Raw genomic sequence first — 22,371 nt, 5'->3', positions numbered from 1 at the left:
ATCCTCGTTGGAGGACTCTAAAACTCGGTTCCCAGGATCCTCGGAGTGGTTCAGACTCCGTGGTTTCATTAACTGGGTTCTAGGGTAGGGATTCGTCTGGACTGCGATCGGTGATGGGGAGAGGCTAGAGGCCATCTGTGAGTGGTGCCCCGGAGTTTGCTAGGCTCCGGGGGTTCGGCAATTGGAGCCTGTATCGCCTTCTTAAGAAAGACACGCTGGGTTCGAAAGGACCCACAGCGCTTAGAGATCCGTCTCTCCGTCTGTCTCTCCGTCTTTCTCTCCAACTTGGGCAGAAACCACCCAAGCCTTTTGTACGGCTAGCAAGCCAATAGCTAGCCGCCACGTGTGCCTAAATTAAGACCGGCCAATAATGTGGCTCAAATCTTAATACAAATGGCGGGAACTCCTTTGCAGCGTGCATCACTATAATGCAAGAGAAATGCACAATGCAAAGAAGGCTACAAAACAGCGGGAAACACTTTTCTGCACGCGGGTTCTCTATAACAACGGAACACTCTGTCGTGCAAAAGAGCTGCAATTCAGCGGGAACATAATTTTGCGGTGCCGAAGCGCACACAATCAAAAAATCCACAACTTTGGGTTGTGACAATGATATCAGAGACCTGGAAAGGATGCTTGTCAGGAGACCATGCACAGAGGTGGATCAAGGAGTAGTACCAGCAGCACTTCTTTTTGGCTATGCACTGTATGTGTAGTGAGCAATCACAGCTCACATACATAATAGTGCAGCTCCTGCTGTGAACTCTGCATGTGTTGCAAGCTCTACAAGCTCACTGCTAGTTGGCACTGGCTCTGCCTGGAGTCCATGGCTGAAACTCATTTATAATAAACCTGGTTGAAAGTATGAGACTTAACTGACTTCACTGATTTAGGTTAAACCAGTTTATGAAACTTCTGTCCCAGACCCCTTCCTGGTTCAAGTTAAATCGGAGTCTGCTAGCATCCCACCATGCTTTCCCTGAGCTGGGCTGTACTGTCTGCTCCAGAGAGCAGGGCTGGTGCCACCCCTCTGCTCCCTAGTTGGAGCAGTGAGGGTCGGCTCACTGCCCCCCCCCACCCAAAACCTGTCTGGGGTCTGGGGCCTGGGGCCAGGGAGGAGGGTTAAATTCACTTTCCCCAGAGTACACAGATGGAAGTGCTGAGTACGGAGTACTCAGAACAGTTAGTACAGAGTACTTAGAGCTGGCTCAACTGTGGACTACAAATACCAGAGGTACCTGGAAGCAGGAAGAGGAAGAGTTGAGCAATGCTGTGGAGTTCTGCTGGTCTGATACTGGACTGCAAATCCCAGAGACCTCAGGGGCAGCAGGAAGAGGAAGCAAACACACTTCCCAGGCTGTATTGATAATGTTCAGTTTATAGTTTTTTAGAGAAAGAACAATTCTTGTTTAAGTTTTTATGAATTCAGTGCTACTACCCAGAGATGACTGTGGCACGGTGTGGGGCCCAGGGCAAATCAGCCTGTGCAGGGCTCAGACATGGTGGTAGCAGTGGGGAGGGAGGGGGTTGGCGAGCACCCAGACACAAAGCTGGCCCGGCTCCGCAGAGTCCCCCAAAGTGCAGGGCCCGGGACAGTCGCCCTGATTCCCTCACCCCCCACCCCCCCCAGGACAGCCCTGTTACTACCTTCCCTACCCCCACCCAGGAAGAGCAAATGTTCTAGCACCCCCCCAGTTTCTGGCTTGTGCCACCGTAGACATATGACTGCATTTCCTGAATCACAAGTGAATGTGTGCTCATTTGCTCATCGGTTCAAACTCTGCACCTTAGACTAACCTGCAAAGACTGAATCAATTCAGCCTTGGGCTTTTTGACTGTGTGTATTTAGTCCTGGGGAACAAGGGGTAATTTTCCTTCCTGATTCCAAATATGGTAATCAGTTTATTCCTCAGGGCAGGAGAGAGACTCATCAGCAAGACACCTCAAAGGTTTTTCCGTACCATTAGGAGGACCATTACACCCCAACTGTGGCCAATGTCCAGTGCTTCAGGGGAAGTTTTGGGGGGAAAAATAACCTCCAGTTGTCAAGGAATGCATTCAAAGGAAAAAAGCTATTCTTCCTGGCCCATATAGGCAGCCCACAAGCAGTTCTGAAGCACAGGATTTATACAGTAGAAAACAGGAAAGCAAGTATTATAGGCACATTAAAAATTTAAATTGCTAAAGAATGAACAAAGCAATGAAACCTGAGGCAGAAAGAGCTCTCCCAAATACCTAGCACACCTTTCTTTCTTGCAGATGCGGATTTCCCTGTAATCTAAACTAAAAGACAGGCTCAAAAACATTAACTCACTTAAGAATCCCAGCCATTGGCTCTTGTTATGCCTAAATTAAAGAGCATTTATTACCGATTATTTTCTCCCTGGGAAGGTACTTATGTGCTATAATTAAGTCACCTCAATCCTCTTTTTGATAAGCGAAACCATTTGAATTCTTTGTTTCTTGCTGCAAGGCATTTTCTTCAGCCCCTGAAACATTTTTGTGGATCATTTTTGCAACCCCTGTAATTTTTCAGCATCTTCTTTAAAAGTGGAGGGTACTGGAAATGGACATAGTATTCCAGTGTTGGTATCACAACGAACATAGCCAGAGGTAAAATTTCCTTGTTGTTCCAAATCATGAATCCACTGTTTCTACACTGAAGGATCATGGTTTTTGGGGGGGAGGGGAGGGGGGGGGGGTTTGTCACAGCGATGCACTGGGAACTCATATTGAGTTGCTTGTCCACTCTGAACCTTCAATCTTTTCAATTACTGCTTTCCAAGAGTCTGTCCCTGATTTTACAGAACAGTCTGTACTTCGCATTTCTGGAGGAATAATTTTGCACCTGGCTGTAAAAAAAAAGCCAGGGCTTTTTTGGAATTTCTCAAAACGATGTTTTTTTAGTTAAAAAAATCATTTTGTCAAAATCCTTTTTTTAGTTTTTACAGGAACAATTTGAATTAAACAGCATGAATTAAACGTTTTAGGGGGAAAGGTGTCAGGGGTGGGGGTGTAAGGCAAAGTGCTTCCCCTTCTGAGGATTTTGAACCCTGCTGGGCGCCTCTAATCCCTGGCACTTGGCAGCCTGGCCAGAGTTTAAAGTCCACAGTGGGGAAGCTGCCTCATTCCACTTTTAAAGCTCTGGACATCAGGAATCATGAAATAATTTCATCAGCAAGATTAGGTCTTAAAATCTTCTTTTCTATAACCAAGTTACTAATGCGAAAATAGGTCTCTCCCTATTCCTCTGTACTTATTTCAGTACTTTAAGACTAAAGGACAAAAAGTTATGGTTCCAGGAATAGAGAATTCATCTGTTCCTACTGCTAGTAGAGCCTGATATCTGCTCCAATTATGGAAGCAAACAGGTCTATTACTGACATTTTCCACATCCTGATCCAACCCTGATGAAATAGTGATGAACCGAGTCTTCTCAGTTCCCTATGGTTTCCCTATAGTTTCTTTTAATGGCTCAGTTAATTGGGATTGATGTTTATTTTCCTGACTGGGTTGAATAACATACCTGGTTCTAAGATGGATAATGGGCAAGCTGTACTCTTCATCCTTCTTAGTTGGTGAAATCCTCTATCATTGCATTAGTGAAAGAAAAAGGACCAGAAAAGAAAAAGTAGATATGCCAGATGAATTGCTTTAGTTGAAACTGTTCCTTGCTCTTAGACCATTTGCCCTACAAAGACTTCTGATCTATATGGACTCCACATACAGTGAAACTAGCAATTTATTACAGAGCCCAACCATAACCTGTTAGTAGATTTCTAAAGGGGGTGAGCAAACTGTGTCCCAAACAGACCAGATTTCATGACTTCTCCCTAGTGGAGAGTTTATTTTTTCAAACAGTGACATTTTGGTCTTATTGTGAGTATAGAGGCGAATACAGGTCTGGTACCAGATGAAAAGTTTTGAAGAAGTCCTTTCACCATCAATCTAAAGGACTTGTATTGCATCTGGATGGAGATAAGAAGAAATCCTGATAATTAATGAAAAAAGTACCAGTTCTTCAGAGTTTTCAAACCCGTTCCTGTAAGTTCTGGTTATATACACCTGTACATCATATTTTTCATACATTACATAAATGATGAATCTATGTTCTAAGAGCTAAATAGTATGTAGTCTTAACACTGAAACTATTACCTGTACCTCCCATAATGTTGTATACGTCACAAATTAGATATACTTTTTAGAGAATTTGGGGGATTTTTAAAAGATATTATAGAGATTTTTAATCCCTCCACCTGTGAAGCCAAATGTCTTACATCATGGGTTGGTAGCTGTGGGCCACATCCAGCCTGTATAGGGATTCAGTTAGGGATCCAGCCTCTATAGGGGTCCAATGTTTTACTAAGGTTGTGCCAATTCCCCAGCTCTTTCATCTGGTCCACATTTTACTAATGGTGCACCAATTGCTTCCAGTCACTCCAGCCAGCTATAATTGCTAGGTTGCCTTCCCTGATGAATGGCAGCAACAGTAATTGCCACAGCCATGGCAATTCAAATGCTGCAGCGCAGGGGAATCCAAACAGTTTGTTAGGCTAAACAGGAACCTGTGAACACATCTTCACAGGCGGTGGCCAGGTGTGGCAGGGCACTGGTTGTGCCCACCATGAGGAACACCCAAGAGCTGCGTGCCTGCGGTTCTGACTGGCTTGGAGGTGGGCCAGGGCTTGAGGAGCCAAAGGTCCCGGGGGGAGGGCTAGTTAGCCAACAGTCCTGGGGAGACCACACCCAAAAGGGGAAGCAGTTCAGGGAGCTATGCTGCCTAGTATGAAGGCGGATGAGACCGCCTGATGAGAGGAATCCAGGTGGGGTTCAATTAGGAGGATTCTGGGGCCCAGAGTGGGGGCCAGTGATTTATGATAACACCTAGATGCCATCTGCAAGGCTTGGGCTGCGATGTAGGGGAGGAATGGAGCCGCAGATAGCGCCCCCTGGCATCGGGGCAGGAAATGGGCAGCCTTCCGCTTAATTATGTCTTTAATTAATTAACAACAAGGCGTGGTGGGCGAGAAGGCAGGCGGGTAGCCCAGAAACAGGTGGGTGGGCCACTGGGAAGTCAGCCCCCAGCAGGCCCCATGTTACACCAGGTGACTAGAAGAGGCAGGGCTTGGCTGCATATAAGCCCAGTCTCTAGGCTGGGGCCGGTAGTCCATGACTGCAGGCAGCAGAAAGAGCTCAGGACAGAGCTGGCTGCCAGAGAAAAGGAGGTACCCTGAGACTGGGGCAAATCAAGTCAGCTCCTTATGACTGTTGCTATTATTATGGCCCTGAGGGGATTTTTGGCTGAATATTAACTGGATGGTTAATCTTTTGTGTTCCAGTTATCTTTTCTGTATTTAAGTTTCATACTGGAGGACCAGGTGGTAGCTACAGGGGAAGCCTGGAGGCCACAGAGCAGGGTGCCAGGGGTGCTCTGTGTTTTGAGACCAGCTTTGGTCAGATATGTAGGGCTGAGGCCCAGGAACCCAGCGTCTGAGGCAGTGGACTGGGGCTGAAGGGGCTCAGTCAGATAAAAAGGGCTGAAGTTGGGAAGGTTGAAGCCCAGACAAGGGTTTTTGGAGTCTGAAGGGCCCAGTGTTAGTTTGGAGCCTGGAGGTTCCTTCCAAGTAGCAACAGAGTCATCTCTGAGGTATGGACATGGCTATGGGGGCAGCTGGAGCCCAAAATTATAGCCATAAGGCATGATTAAGGTCATCTTGAAGGGAAAGTGCACCCCATGGAGTTTGGGCAGAGTACCCCCGCAGATTGAGGTAGGGGTGAGTAACTAGCACTAAAAGAAGAGAAAACACCAAAGAAGTTACCCCAACCTCTGGAGGCAGCTTTCCCTTAAATATGTATTAAGATAAAGTTGCAGCAGGTGAGACAGGAGGTAGAGGAGGCTGGGGAGCACTGGCAGATGAGTCTGACCACAAGGGGAAAGTTGGATACTCCAAGCCTGTTACACTGACCAATTTCATTCTGCACATATAGTAGCACATGGAGGCGTTAGAGAGACAAACAAAACTCTTGGGTTAGAGGCCATATCCTTTATTAGACCAACTAAATAGTAGCAAAAATAAATTATCTTTGCAAGCTTTTGGGTCTAAATACCTTTCATAAGGCTGAGGAGGATTCAAAGATTGTAAACATTCTCCCAAGTAGAAAAGAAACTTCATTTTTCACAGGGTTAGGTAGAGGGTGGAAGTTTTTCCCCCTGGATTACTCAGAGGAAAAAATCCAAGGGGAAAGAAACTTCCACCCTCTGCCTCCCCTGTGCAAAATGAAGTTTCTTTCCTACATGGGAGAATTCTTACAATCTTTGAATCCTCCTCAGCCTAACTAAGGAAGTTTGGACCCAAAAGCTTGCAAAGAAAGATTTTTTTTGGTTACTATTTAGTTGGTCTAATAAAAGATATAACTTCTAACCCAAGAGTTTTGTTTGTCTCTGTTTCTTAGACCAACACAGCTACAACATATATCCCTGGAAGCATTAAAAGCATTTCTACCATACTCGCTAGTCAGCAAGGAGGATACAACTCTTTCTACTATGATGAAGAGGCAAGCTGTTTTGATTCAACTGCTAGGACTGCACTCCATATTGTTTTACAACTGAATGGGCTTCTGTCTGCTTTACAATTTGCTACCTCCACTAGAATTATTTCTTTGCTTTTATATCTTTTAAAACTTGAAACAGCCAATATAAGGCTGCAAGCGGGACTAAATTCATCATCAGAAAGATCACAGCCCTAGAAACATGGATCAAAAATGTAGGCAACATTATGTGGAGGAGTGATCATTTGATTTTCTCTGATAATATCTTGTCTGGGTTTTTTTTCCCACTTAGACTTTTGTAAGCGGACTTTGTTCAGTATTCTTGTAAATATGTTTCTTAACGATCAGGAACTCATTCTTGGCATCAGACAATATAGAGCTATCATTTTCTGTATTGTGAACAAACTGAGCAACAAACTCAGGCAGTGAAATAAATTTTCTCAGCTAGAAAACATGATCATCAAGAAAGTCAACTGTGGTTTGTCTGAGGGCAAAACCTCACCATACCTTCTTCAACAGTAGGTGATTGAAGTGCTTTCTGGCATTTCTGAAGATCCCTGAGAGATTTAATATAGGATGCCCAGTGAGTACGATGCAGCTTACTCAGTGTGGATACAACTAAGCGCTGTACTAAGTGACACTCAAATACAGCTGTTGGTACTTTTTTATTTTTGAAAAACTTGAAAATGTTGTTCAGTTTTGACACCTGTGATGAGGAAGTTGCCAGATCTTCAGCATCATGAATGAAGAGCTGCATCACATGGGCATCCAGAAAACAAGTATGGATACTAATTTATCAACAAAGCCTAGGCAGCTTGTATGTTAGTACAATGGATTCTCAACTAGGACGTCATGGTACCCTGGGGTGCTATGTGATCCTTTTAGGAGTGCCACAGAGAGTGCACAGTATTAGTACTGGTAGCTGTGCAAACACCTACACATGATTCATAAGATAAACCCAGAGATTTCAAATAGGAATCCACAGTGCCAAAAACAGTCTGACCTGTAGTGGTCTTTCTGAGTTTTTTGCCAGAGAACAACTGCTCTGGTATTTTTTCATAGTCAAAAAAACAAGTGAAAACTATGAGCTGGCACTTTGTGAGAGGTGGCTTGGGTAACTATTAGTCGCACTGTCAGTTATAACTGAAATAATCTTCTGTAAACCCATTTATTGATGATATTTTTAAACTGGTGAGCAATATATTGGGTTGTGCAGCGATGCTCAGTTGTGCATTAGAATTAGTAAGTCTGAGTCTGGAGTTGTTACCATGAAGGTAATGACATCCTTCAGTGTGAATTCTGCTCCATCCACCAGACAGTAAGGACAAATGAGGACCTTGTGCAATAAGAACACTAACTCTCTTTTTCACATTTTCCAGTCCAGCATTTAGAACAGCTCCTGTAAGCCATTTGCTACTTGGAATTTTGCAAATTCAACACAATTAAAAAAATTCTAGCGCATAACAATTTTCAGCTAACTGAAATGGTATATTCTTGGCATAAATATCTCTGGCAATTTATACAAATCAAATTCATTTTTCTGGTCATCAGACATGTGATCTAAAAAACTCATACTACTAGCTTAGTGACATTTTTCAGGAATTCTTGATACTGAAACACACAGAGTAGCAAAATGTTATTGGGCTATGTAGAAACTGAACTACCTTCACTTCCATTATCATTCGTACCTTCATTAAAAGACACTGTGCTTTGTGAAGATGTTGCTACTGAGGATGAAGTAGAAGGAGAATGTGAAGGAAAAACAAATTGTAATGCAGACCAGTTTATCCTTTCAGCTGTTTCTCCATTCTATCTGCATGTGTTACATACTCAAAAGAACAGAACTTGCAGTGAGCTTTAACCATTTTTCCATGTACCTTTTGACTAAAAAGCTTTAAAAAAATGAGTATGGAGAGTTGTGGGATAGCCACTCTCACAGTATCTCTTGTATTCAATTCAACCTATAGCCTTCAGTTGTTTCTAACAGCTACTTTATCTCCTAGAAAACTCAAGAGTCCAGTGCTTCCAAGGACTTCCCAGAACAGATGGCCAGTCCACCTGGAAGGCCTTGGTAGCCCCTCCTCCCCACAGCACCTGGACTGGGCCCAAGGGCACCTGTGACCTACATCAGATGACTGCTTCTGTACAGGTTTGCCTTCCTACTTCCTACTCCCTGAACCAAGTGTTTCTCTTCCTGTTCTGAGAGGTCTGCAGTTACAGCAGATGGCCAGCAGGAGAATCTTTTCCATGCTGCTGGTTCTACTTCCTCCCTCAGCACAGGCAGTTCGTTTGTAGCCTCACAAAATCCAAGGACCTTTTGGTCAATCTCCCTTCTGGTCTTAGCCAATATGTCCATTTACCTCACCAGAAAAGAGATGGTGGTGACATGGAACATGAGCAAATGCAGGGCTAACTATCTTTCTTTCTCCTATCCATAAGTGTCTCTGAGCAGTTTCACTGGGCGGCTCCTAAGATGCCTTTAGGGAGTAATGGACACTGGCTGGTCATTAACTTCTAACCTTCACCCTCATTTCGGTTCTGTCATTTGTCCCAGGGAATCTCTTGTTTGCACTTAGTAGTCTCCATCTAGCCTTTGAGAGGGGCTTGTAATTCCTGATGGGATTAATTTTGCTGTCACTACACAACAAATAGGCCTACAGTCACACATGGCTTAATAGAGGGAAAGGAAGGGAGGCAGGGAGATCTCAGGAAAAAAGAATAGGACACAGGATGCCTACTCCTAAATGGAGTGTGTGCATGCATGTCTCTACCTGTGAGTATCCCGATTCATGCAGGATTGAGGGGCAAGAAGCCCTCGCCATGATGCAATAAAAAGGTAGGTTACCACTTACACAAGTAGAGTCTTGATTTCATGGAATATTTTGACTGTGGTCAAATAATAGGTGGTAAATTGACCAGTCAACTGACATTAATTCACCAGTCAACTAACTCGTTTGCTAACCCTACTTAAAACATCACGTCTTTTCCAGAAATATAATTCACCTTGAGAGAATCATATACTTTTGACTCTGCAAGGTCAGAAGTTGTACTGTCTCTGGCACCTTCCATCAACAAATCTGCATGATGGGCTGGGAGAAAACAGAGAGCCAAGGCAAGTAGTATTAGCATTGGAAAGAAGTATACTAGAGAGCTGTGCGGTCATTGGAACTCCGTGCTAATACTTCAGCCTTCTGCAGCTATTTGAAGATCCACTGAAAAACACCTGGTCTCTTTTGTAGATCTCAAGCACTACAACTTGAAGAAGAGGAAAGAAACTTTGCCCTCCCACTTCAATGTAGCAACATGAGAAAATAATCAAGCCCTCAAATTAAGTTCTTCCTCTGTAGGGGATGATAGTCCAGAAGTTTTCCTCACCAGAACTACTAAATGCATGAAATAAAAAGACTACATTGGATAAAGTAAAAACATTTTCTTTGTTTACCTATAAACTATATAACTCATCTTTGATACCATAATATCTATCTAAAGTTTATATACACTATAGTAATGAAAGGATAACAACAATGAAAATTCCTAAAAGAAAATGCTTGTTTCTTACAAATGCTTATAACCGTACTTATATAAAATGTAGTGTTCAGTAATAACATTCAAATAATTCCCTTTGGTAGATTATACAGTTTAGTAACTAATATAGCAAATATAAGCCATCATTTACAAAAAGATGCCATCTGCTGAGCAAAAGTGCAATCAGCAGGCAGTTTCTATTACAGCCCAAATCTTTTTCTTTCTTTATTGATTTTCTCCATTGCTTTTCTAAAGCCCCCCAAGCAATCTCAGCCACTGTAGCAAATGAAGAAAGCGGAGGACTTCTCAATGACCTCAATATCAATTCTGCTTTGTACTTTACCCTGTCTCAAGGCTATGGACCTGATAGGTTAGTTCAAGCAGGAAAGAGAAAATAGTACATGCAGAATATGCATATACATCTAAAGCAACTGAGTAGAAATGACAGGCAAACCTTTGGAATTAAACCTAGTTCAAAATAACTTCCAGATATTAAATTATTCACCTGTGTATCACTTAATTGTTTCTGCACAATACTCTTTCTGTGCTCCAATTGTTGTTCTGCTTGTTTCTGCTGTTCATCTAGCTCTTGTATCCTTCGATTCAAATTGGAGAGTTTCTGGAAAATATATGCATAGAGAGATGTGTTAGTATGCAAAAGTAATTGCCCTTATTTCTGCAGAAATTGTAAAATATATTAGCCATTAAATACTTTTCTTTAAAAGTTACCATTTATAAGTTCATTCCTATTTTCCCTAAAGCAACTATTATTTCATGTGGTTCATTCTTTAGCCATACTGTACATTCAGGAGTTTGATTTCTGATATATTTTCAACTACATAACACATTTTAAAACAGACAAAATAGCTACATTGGTTCACATACTATATATTGTCATATAACAGAATATCACTGCTTCACAAAAGCCTTTCCTCCTCATGGTTCCGTGAGTTTATTTTGCTAGCTAATGAGTAGATTTTCTGTATTCAAAATGTGTATTTTGAATAGTTTGCATGAAAATAGTAGGAAAGGAAGAAAAAACACTTAAGGTTTAGTGACTACAAACTAACACAAGGAATACCACTTAAGACAGCCACAAAAAACTGGTAGAAGAAAATAATGTATTGAGATCTCTGCTTCTACATTGCTCATTAATCCAGTCTGTTATTAATTAGCATATGAACAAAATTAATTTTAGATGTCTCATTTTGTACTAAATGTTTGCATCATAAATACAAAATATTACATTATCCAAGTTATTACTAATGTTTGCAATAAATAACATTTGTAAATTACTCTGTTCATAAACAAAAATGTAAAATGGTAGTTACTTAAAGTTTTTACTTTGAAGATTTTTTAAAATTATAGGTTGTGTGTAACTACTTGCACTAAATAAAAACATTAATATTCTCATTCAGCAACAATACTTTTAACTTTTAATCAGTCTCATCTCTTCTTTGAAATTACCAGCATCTTTTGCACATTATTCACATATAAATCAGCTTGTGCAAACTTTGATCCAAGCTTTTAAGACCGAAACAAATGTACAGCTAAAGACAATGATACATAACTCAAACCACACCCCTCTAAGTCTCTAGAAGACTAACGATGTGATCTTTGTCACATTGTTTCTACTAAATTTTACTTGGGGAAGGGCTAACAACATTACTCACTGACATTAATACGTTGTTTTGAAAATACTATTAGCTATTAGAAATATCTTTTTTGTAATTTTATGGAGCCATTTTGATATATTATACCTGCATCAAAAATACATATCAGCAATTTTAACATATTTTTTACTTTTATTTTTATTGTATATTTGAATTGTTGCATAGCTGAACACGGTCCTGTGTGCTCCTGGGGCTTAGATGCAAGGGCCACTCAGGGACAAGGTGCTGTTCGGAGCATGGAGGTGTGAACAGAATCCAAGTATAAGCCAGGTCAGGAAGCTACGAGGTCAATCTAAGAACTGGGTCTGGGAATGAGCTGAGTTGGGGAGCTGAAGAATCAGGCAGAGTGCAGAGTCAGTGGAAAACCGGACTGAAGAGTTACACTGTGAGCAGATGCAATTCAGATGCTCAGTCCAGAAGGCCATGGAGACAACCTATACAGTCAGGCACTCCCCTTAGCTGAGGGAACACCTGTGCATAGGATAAAATCGGCCATTTAGTCAACTGATCTGTTACTGTCAGGATCACAGAACAACCATTTGATGTGGGTAGCTCTCTAATAAAGTACAAAGATATGACAGACTATGGCAGGCAGAGTGAGAAGGGACTGAAGGAGTCCATACAGTCTTTGACTGAGTCTCTTAGTTTGGGCACAAACATTGCAAGAACTGACAAAAGGCTGCATTGCCTTCCACGTCCATGGCCATCAAAAGTAGGAAAAGACCTACCAACTGATCTCCTCAGTTCCAAGGTAGTCTGCTAACTGGGGGTCATGACTTAGGTGAAAGAAGGTTGCCTCACCTGACCTGGTAATACATAGACCTTAACCCAGGTAAATATGACCCCATTCTGGACCTGGTATGGTTATTCAGCAAAGACAGCTTGCTCTTCTGGGAGCATTTTCTCTCAGATGGTAGCAAGAGGCAGAGAAAGCATGTCTGTTGGTCATGTGGCACCAATTAAGTTGTGGGGCTTCAGAATAGGCCTGGGTTCTGATGGCTCTTGAGACGAGTCTGTACCATACAGTCTTCCAACACAGGGTGTCTGACTTCCCATTTCTAGGCCTGGGTTGGTAAGCTGTGTTGAAACTGAATTGAGAGAAAAAAGAATGTCCACCAGAGTTGCCTCTGATTAAGTAGCCTTTCAAAAGTATTCCAGCTTTCAATGGCCCATAAGAACCTGTACCTCATGGTATAGTCCTTCAAGGTAATGATGCCACTCCCTAAAAGCTGCTCTGATGGCCAAGGGTTTGTGTTTCAAGGTCTCATAGTTTTGTTCTGCTGGGGTGAGCTTGCAGGAACAAAAAGGTGCAGGGGTGAAGGCCTTTTTCACACCCTGTTGTTGTGAAAGCACAATGCCTAGTGTGTCATCCCTACCATTGAGGCACAGGGCATAATTGTGTCCTTGAATCTCTCCCATGGAAACCTGGCTCGCATCAGCAGCATCATTCCTGATCATATAAAAGTTACGGCAACAGTGTCCGCCACTGTTGGGTTCTGGACTAGCAACAGTGGGGTAAAGAACCAGTATGAGCAGCAAATCCCTCTTCTGCTCCCTCCACTCCTGGAGCAACTACTGGAATTGGTAATCCTGGACCGCCCTATTCCAGTGGGCATCTGCAGCATAGCAGCAGAAAAAAAAAAAGAGATGCATAGGCAGTGGCAGTATCCTGCCAGAGATTTCTTAGTGTGATTTTCGCTGTCCAGGCCCAGTTGAAGTCAAACTCCTGCAGGAATACCTCTCAGTCCTGAAGGACAAGGCTGCTATGATCCATTAACAGGGAGGCCCAGTTGAGGGCATGCCCTTTCAAAAGACTTAAGATAAGGCTTGCCTGTTCCTTGTAAGTGTTGAGCAGGACTAAGAATAAAATGCAATACTGAATAAGGAAGCTCCTGAAGTGTTGCAGGTCCCCATCAAACCTTTTGGGTAATAAGAGACAGGCAGGGGACTCCTCTGGATGGCCCTGGAGTGCAGCAATAGCCTCCCACAAGCCCTCATGCCTCCTCACACCAGTGTTGTTGGTTCTCCTGGTGGTACACTGCCTGGGATTGGAAGGACTGGCTTTCTGCAAGCAACTGCTGTACCTGGACTTCCAGTATAATGGGAAGAGGCTAACTGAGTCAACTGATCTGGTCTGGCCTGGGGACACCCCAAGTTGTAGCCATCAAGTTGGATGGGTACGAACACTCTGGCACGGAATTATGTTTTATGCTGTCCCCTCTTCACAGAGCATTCAGTCTGAGCAAACTAGTGCCAGGTCACAGGCAGTTAGGTCAGGGGCCACTCAAGGAACAAAGTGCTGACCAGGGTCAGGAGGAGCAAACAGAATTCAGGTTCAGGCCAGGTCAGGAAGGCAAGAGTTCAAACCAAGAACTGGGTCTGGGAACGAACTGAACCAGGAAGCCAAAGGATCACACAGAACGCAGTCAGAGGCAAGCTGGGCCGAAGAGCCAGGAGATCAGACCAGAAGCAGATGAGGAACATGAGGTAGAGGGAACAGTAAGGCAGTCTGGGATCAGGTCAAGCCCTGTTATTCAGACACACGTTCTTCTGGGTCAGGGATTTATATGGGAGGGAGTGATGGGTCAGCTGCTCTTCTGGCAGGGAGTGGGCAGATGCTTAGATCTGGGCGGAGGTTTTAGGCCAGCTTGCTCACCATAACTCATCAGTTGGAGAGGGGGCAGACCAGGACGAGCAGCTGTTCTGGGAAGGTCAAGGCCCCAAGTTTAAGGCCACAGCCTGGCAGCCACAGAGAAAGTAAAGGGTCTGGACTGACAGGTTATTTACTCAATAGTCAGCAAACTGTACTAAGAATGAAAACAAAGGTGAGTCTGCATAGAAAATCCTTTCAGTGGACACAAGGCTAAACAGTAGAATCCAACTGTAATTTGACAGCAAAAGATTGAGCTGAAAGAGGTCATGGAAGTTCTTATACCCATGGTTCAGTTTGAGAACCAAAATTCACATATCCAAATTGAAAATAATACATTCACAAGATTTTTCTGAAACCTGGCTGTAGCAAAAGCATTGAAGGCATCAAGAAACTCTTGGGGCCAGTCCTCTACAACAGCCTCAGTTCAATGGCCAAGTTCTGTACTGACTAGCACAGAATGAAAATACTTCGCATTCTCTTTTGTAACAAAGATATCCTTTGGAGAAGTTCACACTATGATAAAATTAAAGCTGTGATCTTGAGAGACAATTCATGCTTTTTACTGCAGTTTAAATTCATGTTGTTTTCTGTCAGACATGTAAATCATCATCTCTCTTCTCACGTATTCAAAAAAATATTTGGCTGGTACAATGAAAGCAAGCCTCTGCCTAGAGGCATAACATGGGCAAAATGTGCTCAAGGAAGTCTTTTCTTACCTTTCCTCCACTAGGCAACATTCAGGAGCAGCAACAAGCAACATCAGGGGCAATGTCACAGAGTGCAAAGTATTCTGGGAATGGTAGTTCTCTAAAATGGCTGTGAAACTCACTGCTGCTGGAGGAGATGGGAGATCTTGACCCCATTTTTTTTGCCACTGAAGACCATGTCGGGAGGACAAAATATTGCTGATTTCAACAGCAAAAAAACCCCCAAACAGGGTCAGTGCTCCCCCCAGCAGCAGCAAACTCCACTGACACCCTATGAAACTGTTTTCCAGAACACCTTGGATTCCATGACCTAAATAGCCCATGCCACTGAAATATGCAACCAGAAAGTGCAAGATGAGCAAGGAAGACTGAAGTGCTGCCACCTCCCACACCTTCCCAGCACTCTGAGCACATCCCGCTCACCCACCCTATGTCATGTTACTGTTTCTGCCTGCATGTTTACACAATATATGGCAGTAGAATTGTCTGCAAGGCTTTGCACATTGACACTGATCAAAAGAAGGAAAGTTATGAAAAATCAGAGGAAAGCAAGGCTGGAAGGGACCTCACAAAATCATCTTAACCAGCCCCTACTTAAAGCAGGATTATCCACAACTAAACTATTGCAGCCAATTTTCTATCTTGCTCTTGAAAACTTCCAAGGATGGCAACTCCTCAGTTTCTCTAGGTCAGGGGTTATCAAACTTTTTTAAGGAGTGTACCCCTCCTGGTGGCAGTGGCCAGACACAGAGTGTGGCAGGGAGGGGGGGACTGCATGCAGCTGTAGTGGTGCATGGTGGTGGATAGCGGTAGTGGTCGCTGCATGTGAGCTTCCCCCCCCCACATCCAGTCAGCCAGGTGGCACCTGTGTGGCCTCCAGAGGGAAGCCACTACCCGTGGCCTGCCCCCTGCTCCTGGGAGGCAGCAGCACGGGTGGTGGGTGGCGGCACTCTGTCCCCACCCATCCACACATACCCCCAAGCACCCTTCCAAATACCTCCAGTTGACATCTCCTGCTCTAGGTAGCCTGTTCCATTGCCTGTCCACCCTCATAGACAAAATGTTCCTTCTAATATCCAACCTAAATTTTCTCTGCTGCATCTTGAGGCCATTTCTCCTAATCCTATACCCTGGTATCACAGAGAAAAGCCCATTTCCATCCTCTCTATAGTCATCTTTCAGGTATTTGAAGATTGTTATCAAATCCCCCTTCAATTTTCTCTTCTCCAAACTAAATAACCCTAGTTCTTGCAGCCTTGCCTCATAAGTTATGCCTCCCAGGCCCCTAATATTTTTTGTTGCTCTGTAGTGGACTCTTTCCAAACTCTCCACATCCTTCTTGAGGTATGGGGCCCCAAAACTGAATAGGCAAAGCTTAAATCTAGTATACTGATGAGGTAGTCTTTTCAGGAGTTTCAAGAATGTGATTTGTATGATCATCTAAATGAGAACTACACTGCATTACAACATCTATGGCAAGCAGTATAGCAGGGTGAGAATAGTTGGTGGGTTTCCTCATCCTTGCATAAATCTTCAGTATAATCCACTATAACAAAAGCTATGGCCTTTTGTGGCACAGTCTCAAAAGACTAAATGATTCTGCTAAGGAAAAAATCACAAGGCTTTCAACTAACACTGCATAGGCCTCATCACAAGTTTAGGACTGATGGGTGCTCTTTATTGCTTCTAAATAAGAGAAGGGACGTGTGTATCATAGGATCGTAGAATCAGAATTGTACAACCAGAAGGGAACTATAAGATCATCAAGTCCAGTCCCCTGCCATGGGCAGGAAGTTATTGGGCTCAGACAAGCTCAACAAGGTGAGCCTGTCCAACCTCCTCTTGAACACCTCCAAGGATGGTGACTGCACCACATCTGCTGGGAGTGTGTTCCAGATTCTGGCGACCCTTAGAGAAGAAGTTCTTCCTTATATATAGTCTGAATTTACCCTCTATAAGCTTATGTCTGTTGGTCCTTGTCCTCCCTTGAGGTGCCTTCCTGAAGAGTTGCTCACCTAAATCTTGGTGTTCACCCCGATGTTCTTGTAGGTGGCTATCACGTCACCTTTCAGCCTTCTGTTACTCAAACTGAACAGGCCTAATTCCCCAAATCTCTCCTCATAGGGCCTATCCTCCTTGCCCTTGACCATGTGGGTGGCTATTCTTTGTACTCTCTCAAACTTATCCATGTCCTTTTTGAAGTGCGGTGCCCAGAACTGGACACAGTACTCAAACTGAGGCCTCACCAGTGCCAAATAGAGAGGGAGGAACACTTCCCTGGCTCTACTGGACACAAATTGGCTGATGCATACCAGGGTTCTACTTGCCTTCCTGGTGACCTCATCGCACTACTGGCTCATATTCATCTTCTGGTCAATCGTAACCCCCAGATCTCACTCAGATGCTGTGCCAGCCAGTGGGACACCACCCATTATGTAGTTGTGGTGAGGGTTCATAGATTCATAGATTGTAGAGTCGGAAGGGACCACAATGGATCATCGTGTCCGACCCCCTGCCCCTGGCAGGAAAGAGGACCAAGGTCAGATGACCCCAGCCAGGTGACTATCTAGCCTCCTCTTGAAGACCTCCAAGCTAGGTGATAGCCCCACCTCTCTTGGAAGCCCATTCCAGATCCTGGCCACCCTTACTGTGAAATTTTTTTTTCCTAATATCTAACTTAAATCCACTCTCAACTAGTTTACACCTGTTATTCCTAGTCACTCCCTGGGGCGCCTTAGTAAACAGCGCTTCCCCTATTCCCCATTTACCTCCCCTAATAAATTTATAGGCGGCCACAAGATCTCCCCTGCCCGGCCGTGGGAGAAGCAGATAGGCTGGGGGGGCGGTCAGGCCCCTTCACCCTTGTACACACAACAGGGGTTTAATTCTCCCTACATTGAAACAGTGGAAACAGTGGGTTTTTAAAAACCCACCATTTCAATTTAGGGAGAATTAAACCCTCGTTGCATGTGCAAGCACCCATGAAAGCTAAAAGCTGGCATTTTGATGGGTGCCTTCAGTCCAGCAAGGTTGAGAACCACTGATCTACAAATAGAGTCTTCCGTAATTAAAAAAAAAAGTTGTATATCCAGTTCACAACTCTTTTTTTTTGTTTGCATGTTTTCTTCTTGAAAAGGATTTCAATATTAGAAGAAAATAAAGGATTTGAAGATAAAAGTGGTGTGGCTGCTCTTAGGAATGAAGCCAGAGGCATAAATGCTATTAATATTTACAGAAAAATAAAGATGAGGAAGAGTTGGAAACAGTGCCAGCTGACAGGTTACTTGCATCATTACACCTTCCACCCCACCCAATTATATTGGTTATTTTTACAGATGGTATAGTACTGGAGGCCTATATCTCAAATGCTATAGTATTTTCCTGACTCTCAAATAACAATTGCATTAGGCCTTACCACCAATATTGGTTTTCTTTGTGTTTAGTGCTGTTTTTGTGTGTTTGTTCCTTCTCTGCCTTGTCGACCTGTTCTGCTACTGTAATCAGAGCCACACAGAGAATTTACTTTGCTTCTGGGCAGCTGCCCAGATATGTTTTATGAAGAGTGCCAACAAAAGTATTCTCTTTAATTACTTGTAATTAGGTGCAATATGTTTCATTATACTGGCTGAACGTTTTTGAATCAAGAGATCCTCTAAAGCCAACTCCCCTGATAAGTGATGCAGAAGATGTTTCTCTTCAGGGTGGGCTTGGAAATGGTTTGCCCTGAAGGAACTTTTGCTTGTTGAGCCTATCTCCTACAAGGAAGTTCAAGAAAGGAAATGAAGCAGTACATGCCTAATTCTCAACCTTTAAATTACATTGCATTTGATGTCTTATAGGAAGGAGGCAGCCTGTGGCCTTTTTATTTCTCCCTTCCTGTCACCCTTTGGATATGGCTGAGTAATTTGTTCTATTTACCTAAACCAATGGTGCCCAAATGTTTTGCTTCATGGATCAGATGGGCAGTGCCAGGCCTAGCCACAGGTCAAATCTGGCTGGCACAGCAGGGCCCCATCCAGTCACAGGAGAGTTATGTTGCCTGACCCTGATCTGACCACCAGGGAGTGCAGGGTGGAGCAGCCCCAATCTAGATACATGGGAGAGGGGAGAGCAACCCAGCCCTGATCCAGACATATAGGGGGTGGGGGAAGCAGTCCCAATCCGAACACACTGGGGCAGGGGCAGAGCAGCTTTGATCCAGATGCACAGGGGAAGGATGTGGGGGAGCTCAGACCTGATCTGGACCGACAGGACAGGGTTGGGTAGGGTGGAATGGCCCCAATATGGACACATGGGGGGGAAAAACAGGGAGCAGCTTGGCCCAGACAGCCCGGGGTGGGGTTATGAAGCAGCCCAGTCCAATTCAGATGCATGGTGGACAGCCCTGGCCCTGATCCTGCCATGTTGCAATTGCCCAGGCAGGGCTGGACCCTGTTTCATGAAAGTTGTACCGCTTCCCATCTGCCAATTTGTCCAACCCATAGGGATTCCAACAGGCCATATGCCGCGGGATTGCAGCCAGATTTGGCCTGTGGGCCAGACCTGTTTATTGGAGTGGATAGAAGTTTTGCTTATCTGACAGTTTTCCTACTGGATAAAGAGAAAAGCACCTCACCTCATTGCCACCATACTTTTCAAATGTGGAAAAGCAAGCTATGTAGCCACCAGTGAACAGCTGATTAGAGGCAAGGCTATTTACTCATTGTTCCCTTTGAGGATGACAAGAGAAGTGCGCTGGAAGGCACCAAACTGAAGAATGAGGAAGGGTCCTTCATTCAGACAACAAAGATAAAATTCGCTGTCAAGAAAAATGGAGCCTGGAAAAGTATGATGCATCTGAAAAAGCCAAAATGCATGGGAGCACAGAAACAGAGTAAAGATCTGGCACACAACTTCCTTTTCCTGCCCTTGGCTCTGATGGAGCCCTTCCTGGACAGAGGAATTTCTTGTTCCATCATTCTGACCCACTGGGCTGAGAAGAAAAGAGTGACCAAGAAGCAACAACTGAAAAGCTGGTTTCAGGTCTGGAAGTTACAACTAAGGAATAATCTAGAGAAGACATATACAAAGCCTGTGCTATACATAGTTCTTCAATTTTCTCCTGAAATAAACAACATAAAAGCTAGAAGAGAATGAGACAAGATGTCTGTTGAAATTAATTAATTCCAAGTTAGCTTTTCTGTTGTATATTTCTCATTCCCCATACAGATAGATATAGTATAAGGCACAACTACGCAGCCTAAAAAGCTGAATCTCGTAAGTTCTCTTGATTTAGTCATTAAAAACCACTAAGTTTTAGTAAACATTTTTACTAGCACAAATATTTTGAGATACATTCTAAATTACCATTTGAAGTTAAGAAAAAATCACCTTATTATTTTCTTTATATGTATTTTTACTTTTTTTAAATTTTGCTTCCAGGTCAGCCAGTGGTTCCACAATGTCAGCTATTCTCTTTAAAGCTGCTTCTTTATTCTTCAAGCTTTCTCTTTGCTTTTCCTCTAATTCAGCAGACATTGTTTTAATCTTCACCTGTTTATAAGATATAAAACTATTGTCAACTACAATGAAAGCAGAAGAGGAACATAAAACAATCTATTAAAATTCTTTAAGAAATGATAAAAGTACACTTGCTTATACAAAATGTCAGCATCAGCACCACAAAATCATATATATACATGCCAACACAAAAGTTTTTAGAAACATCTATAAAATAAGACCAAAATTAGTCACTGAGCATGAATGCATCAAAAACAGTCCAACTGGCTAGCAGAATTTTGGACACAAACAGTAAAGGTCCTAAGCAAGAAACTATATATATTTTTTTTTTTCCCCACTTAAGCAGAATATGAAGTTACAGTACTATTTAAGCAGTTGCTATTCTTTGTGGAAACATCTAGGTGAAGAGCCAGCATGGGTTTGTTGTGGGTAGGTCTTGCTTAACTAATCTCATTTACTTTTACGACCAGGTGACCTATCACCTGGACAAGGGAGAAGAGATTGATGTTGTATACTTGACTTTAAACAAGCCTTCGATCTGGTATCCCACGATCACCTCTTACAAAAGTGGCCAACTGTGGCCTTGGCTTCACCACGATCCGCTGGCTGGGGAATTGGCTCTGTGGTCAGACCCAGAGGGTGGTCGCTGACGGAAGTCAATCGTCATGGTGCCCTGTGACCAGTGGTGTCCCCCAAGGCTCTGTCCTTGGGCCAGCACTATTCGACATCTTCATTAATGACGTGGACATTGGTGTCAGAAGCGGACTGGCCAAGTTCACTGATGACACCAAACTTTGGGGTAAAGCATCCGCACCTGAGGACAGGAGGGCGATCCAGGCTGACCTTGACAGGCTCAGGAAATGGGCGGATGAGAACCTGATGGTGTTTAACACTGAAAAATGCAAGGTTCCCCACCTTGGGAGGAAAAACCTGCAGCATCCTTATAGGCTTGGCAGTGCTACAGCGACTAGCACTACGGAAGAAAGAGACTTGTGGGTCATCATTGACCACAAGATGAACATGAGCCTTCAATGTGATGCTGCAGCTAGTAAAGCGAGCAAAATGCTGGCTTGCATCCATAGATGCTTCTTGAGCAAATCCCAGGATGTCATTATCCCGTTATACTCAGCCTTGGTGAGGCCACAGCTGGAGTACTGCATCCAGTTTTGGGCTCCACAATTCAAAAAGTATGTGGAGGAGCTTGCGAGAGCCCAGACAAGAGCCACGCACGTGATCAGAGGTCAGGAAAACATACTGTATGATGAGAGACTGAGAGCTATGGACTCTTCAGCCTAGAAAAGCACAGGCTCAGGGGTGATCTGGTGGCCACCTATAAGTTTATCAGGGGTGCTCACCAGGATCTGGGGGGACGTCTGTTCACCAGAGAGCCCCAAGGGTTGACAAGGTCAAACGGTCACAAACTCCTCCACAATCATTTCAGGCTGGACATAAGGAAGAACTTAACTGTCCGAGCCCCCAAGGCCTGGAATAGGCTGCCGCCGGAGGTGGTTCAAGCACCTACTTTGAACACCTTCAAGAGAAATGTCGATGTTTATCTTGCTGGGATCCTATGATCCCTGCTGCCTTCCTGCCCCTTGTCACAACCCAAAGTTGTGATTTTTGTTTTTGTGTGCTTTGGCATCACTGAATTATTTTCCCGCCAATTCGTAGCTTTCTTTGCAGTGTGCATTTCTTCTTTGCAGCACAGAAATGCACTTTGCAAAGAGTTCCCGCCATTTGTATTCTAATTCGAGCCCCATTATTG

General features: G+C 43.6%; 1 protein-coding gene across 1 annotated transcript in view; it reads right to left on the bottom strand.

Annotated features, from left to right (window-relative positions):
• The window catches only part of CCDC178 (coiled-coil domain containing 178), a 387,761-nt gene that overhangs the window by 232,075 nt on the left and 133,315 nt on the right, over positions 1-22,371 (bottom strand). The window contains exons 15-16 of the mRNA XM_025210410.1: positions 20,478-20,639; positions 10,580-10,693 (exon numbers count right to left, since the gene is read on the bottom strand). Coding sequence (XP_025066195.1) covers positions 10,580-10,693; positions 20,478-20,639 — 276 coding nt within the window. The remainder of the gene's footprint in view (positions 1-10,579; positions 10,694-20,477; positions 20,640-22,371) is intronic.

The sequence above is a fragment of the Alligator sinensis genome, unplaced genomic scaffold (genome assembly GCF_000455745.1).
Source record: "Alligator sinensis unplaced genomic scaffold, ASM45574v1 scaffold88_1, whole genome shotgun sequence".
Lineage (NCBI taxonomy): Eukaryota > Metazoa > Chordata > Crocodylia > Alligatoridae > Alligator > Alligator sinensis.
This window is presented reverse-complemented; position numbering and strand designations above follow the sequence as displayed.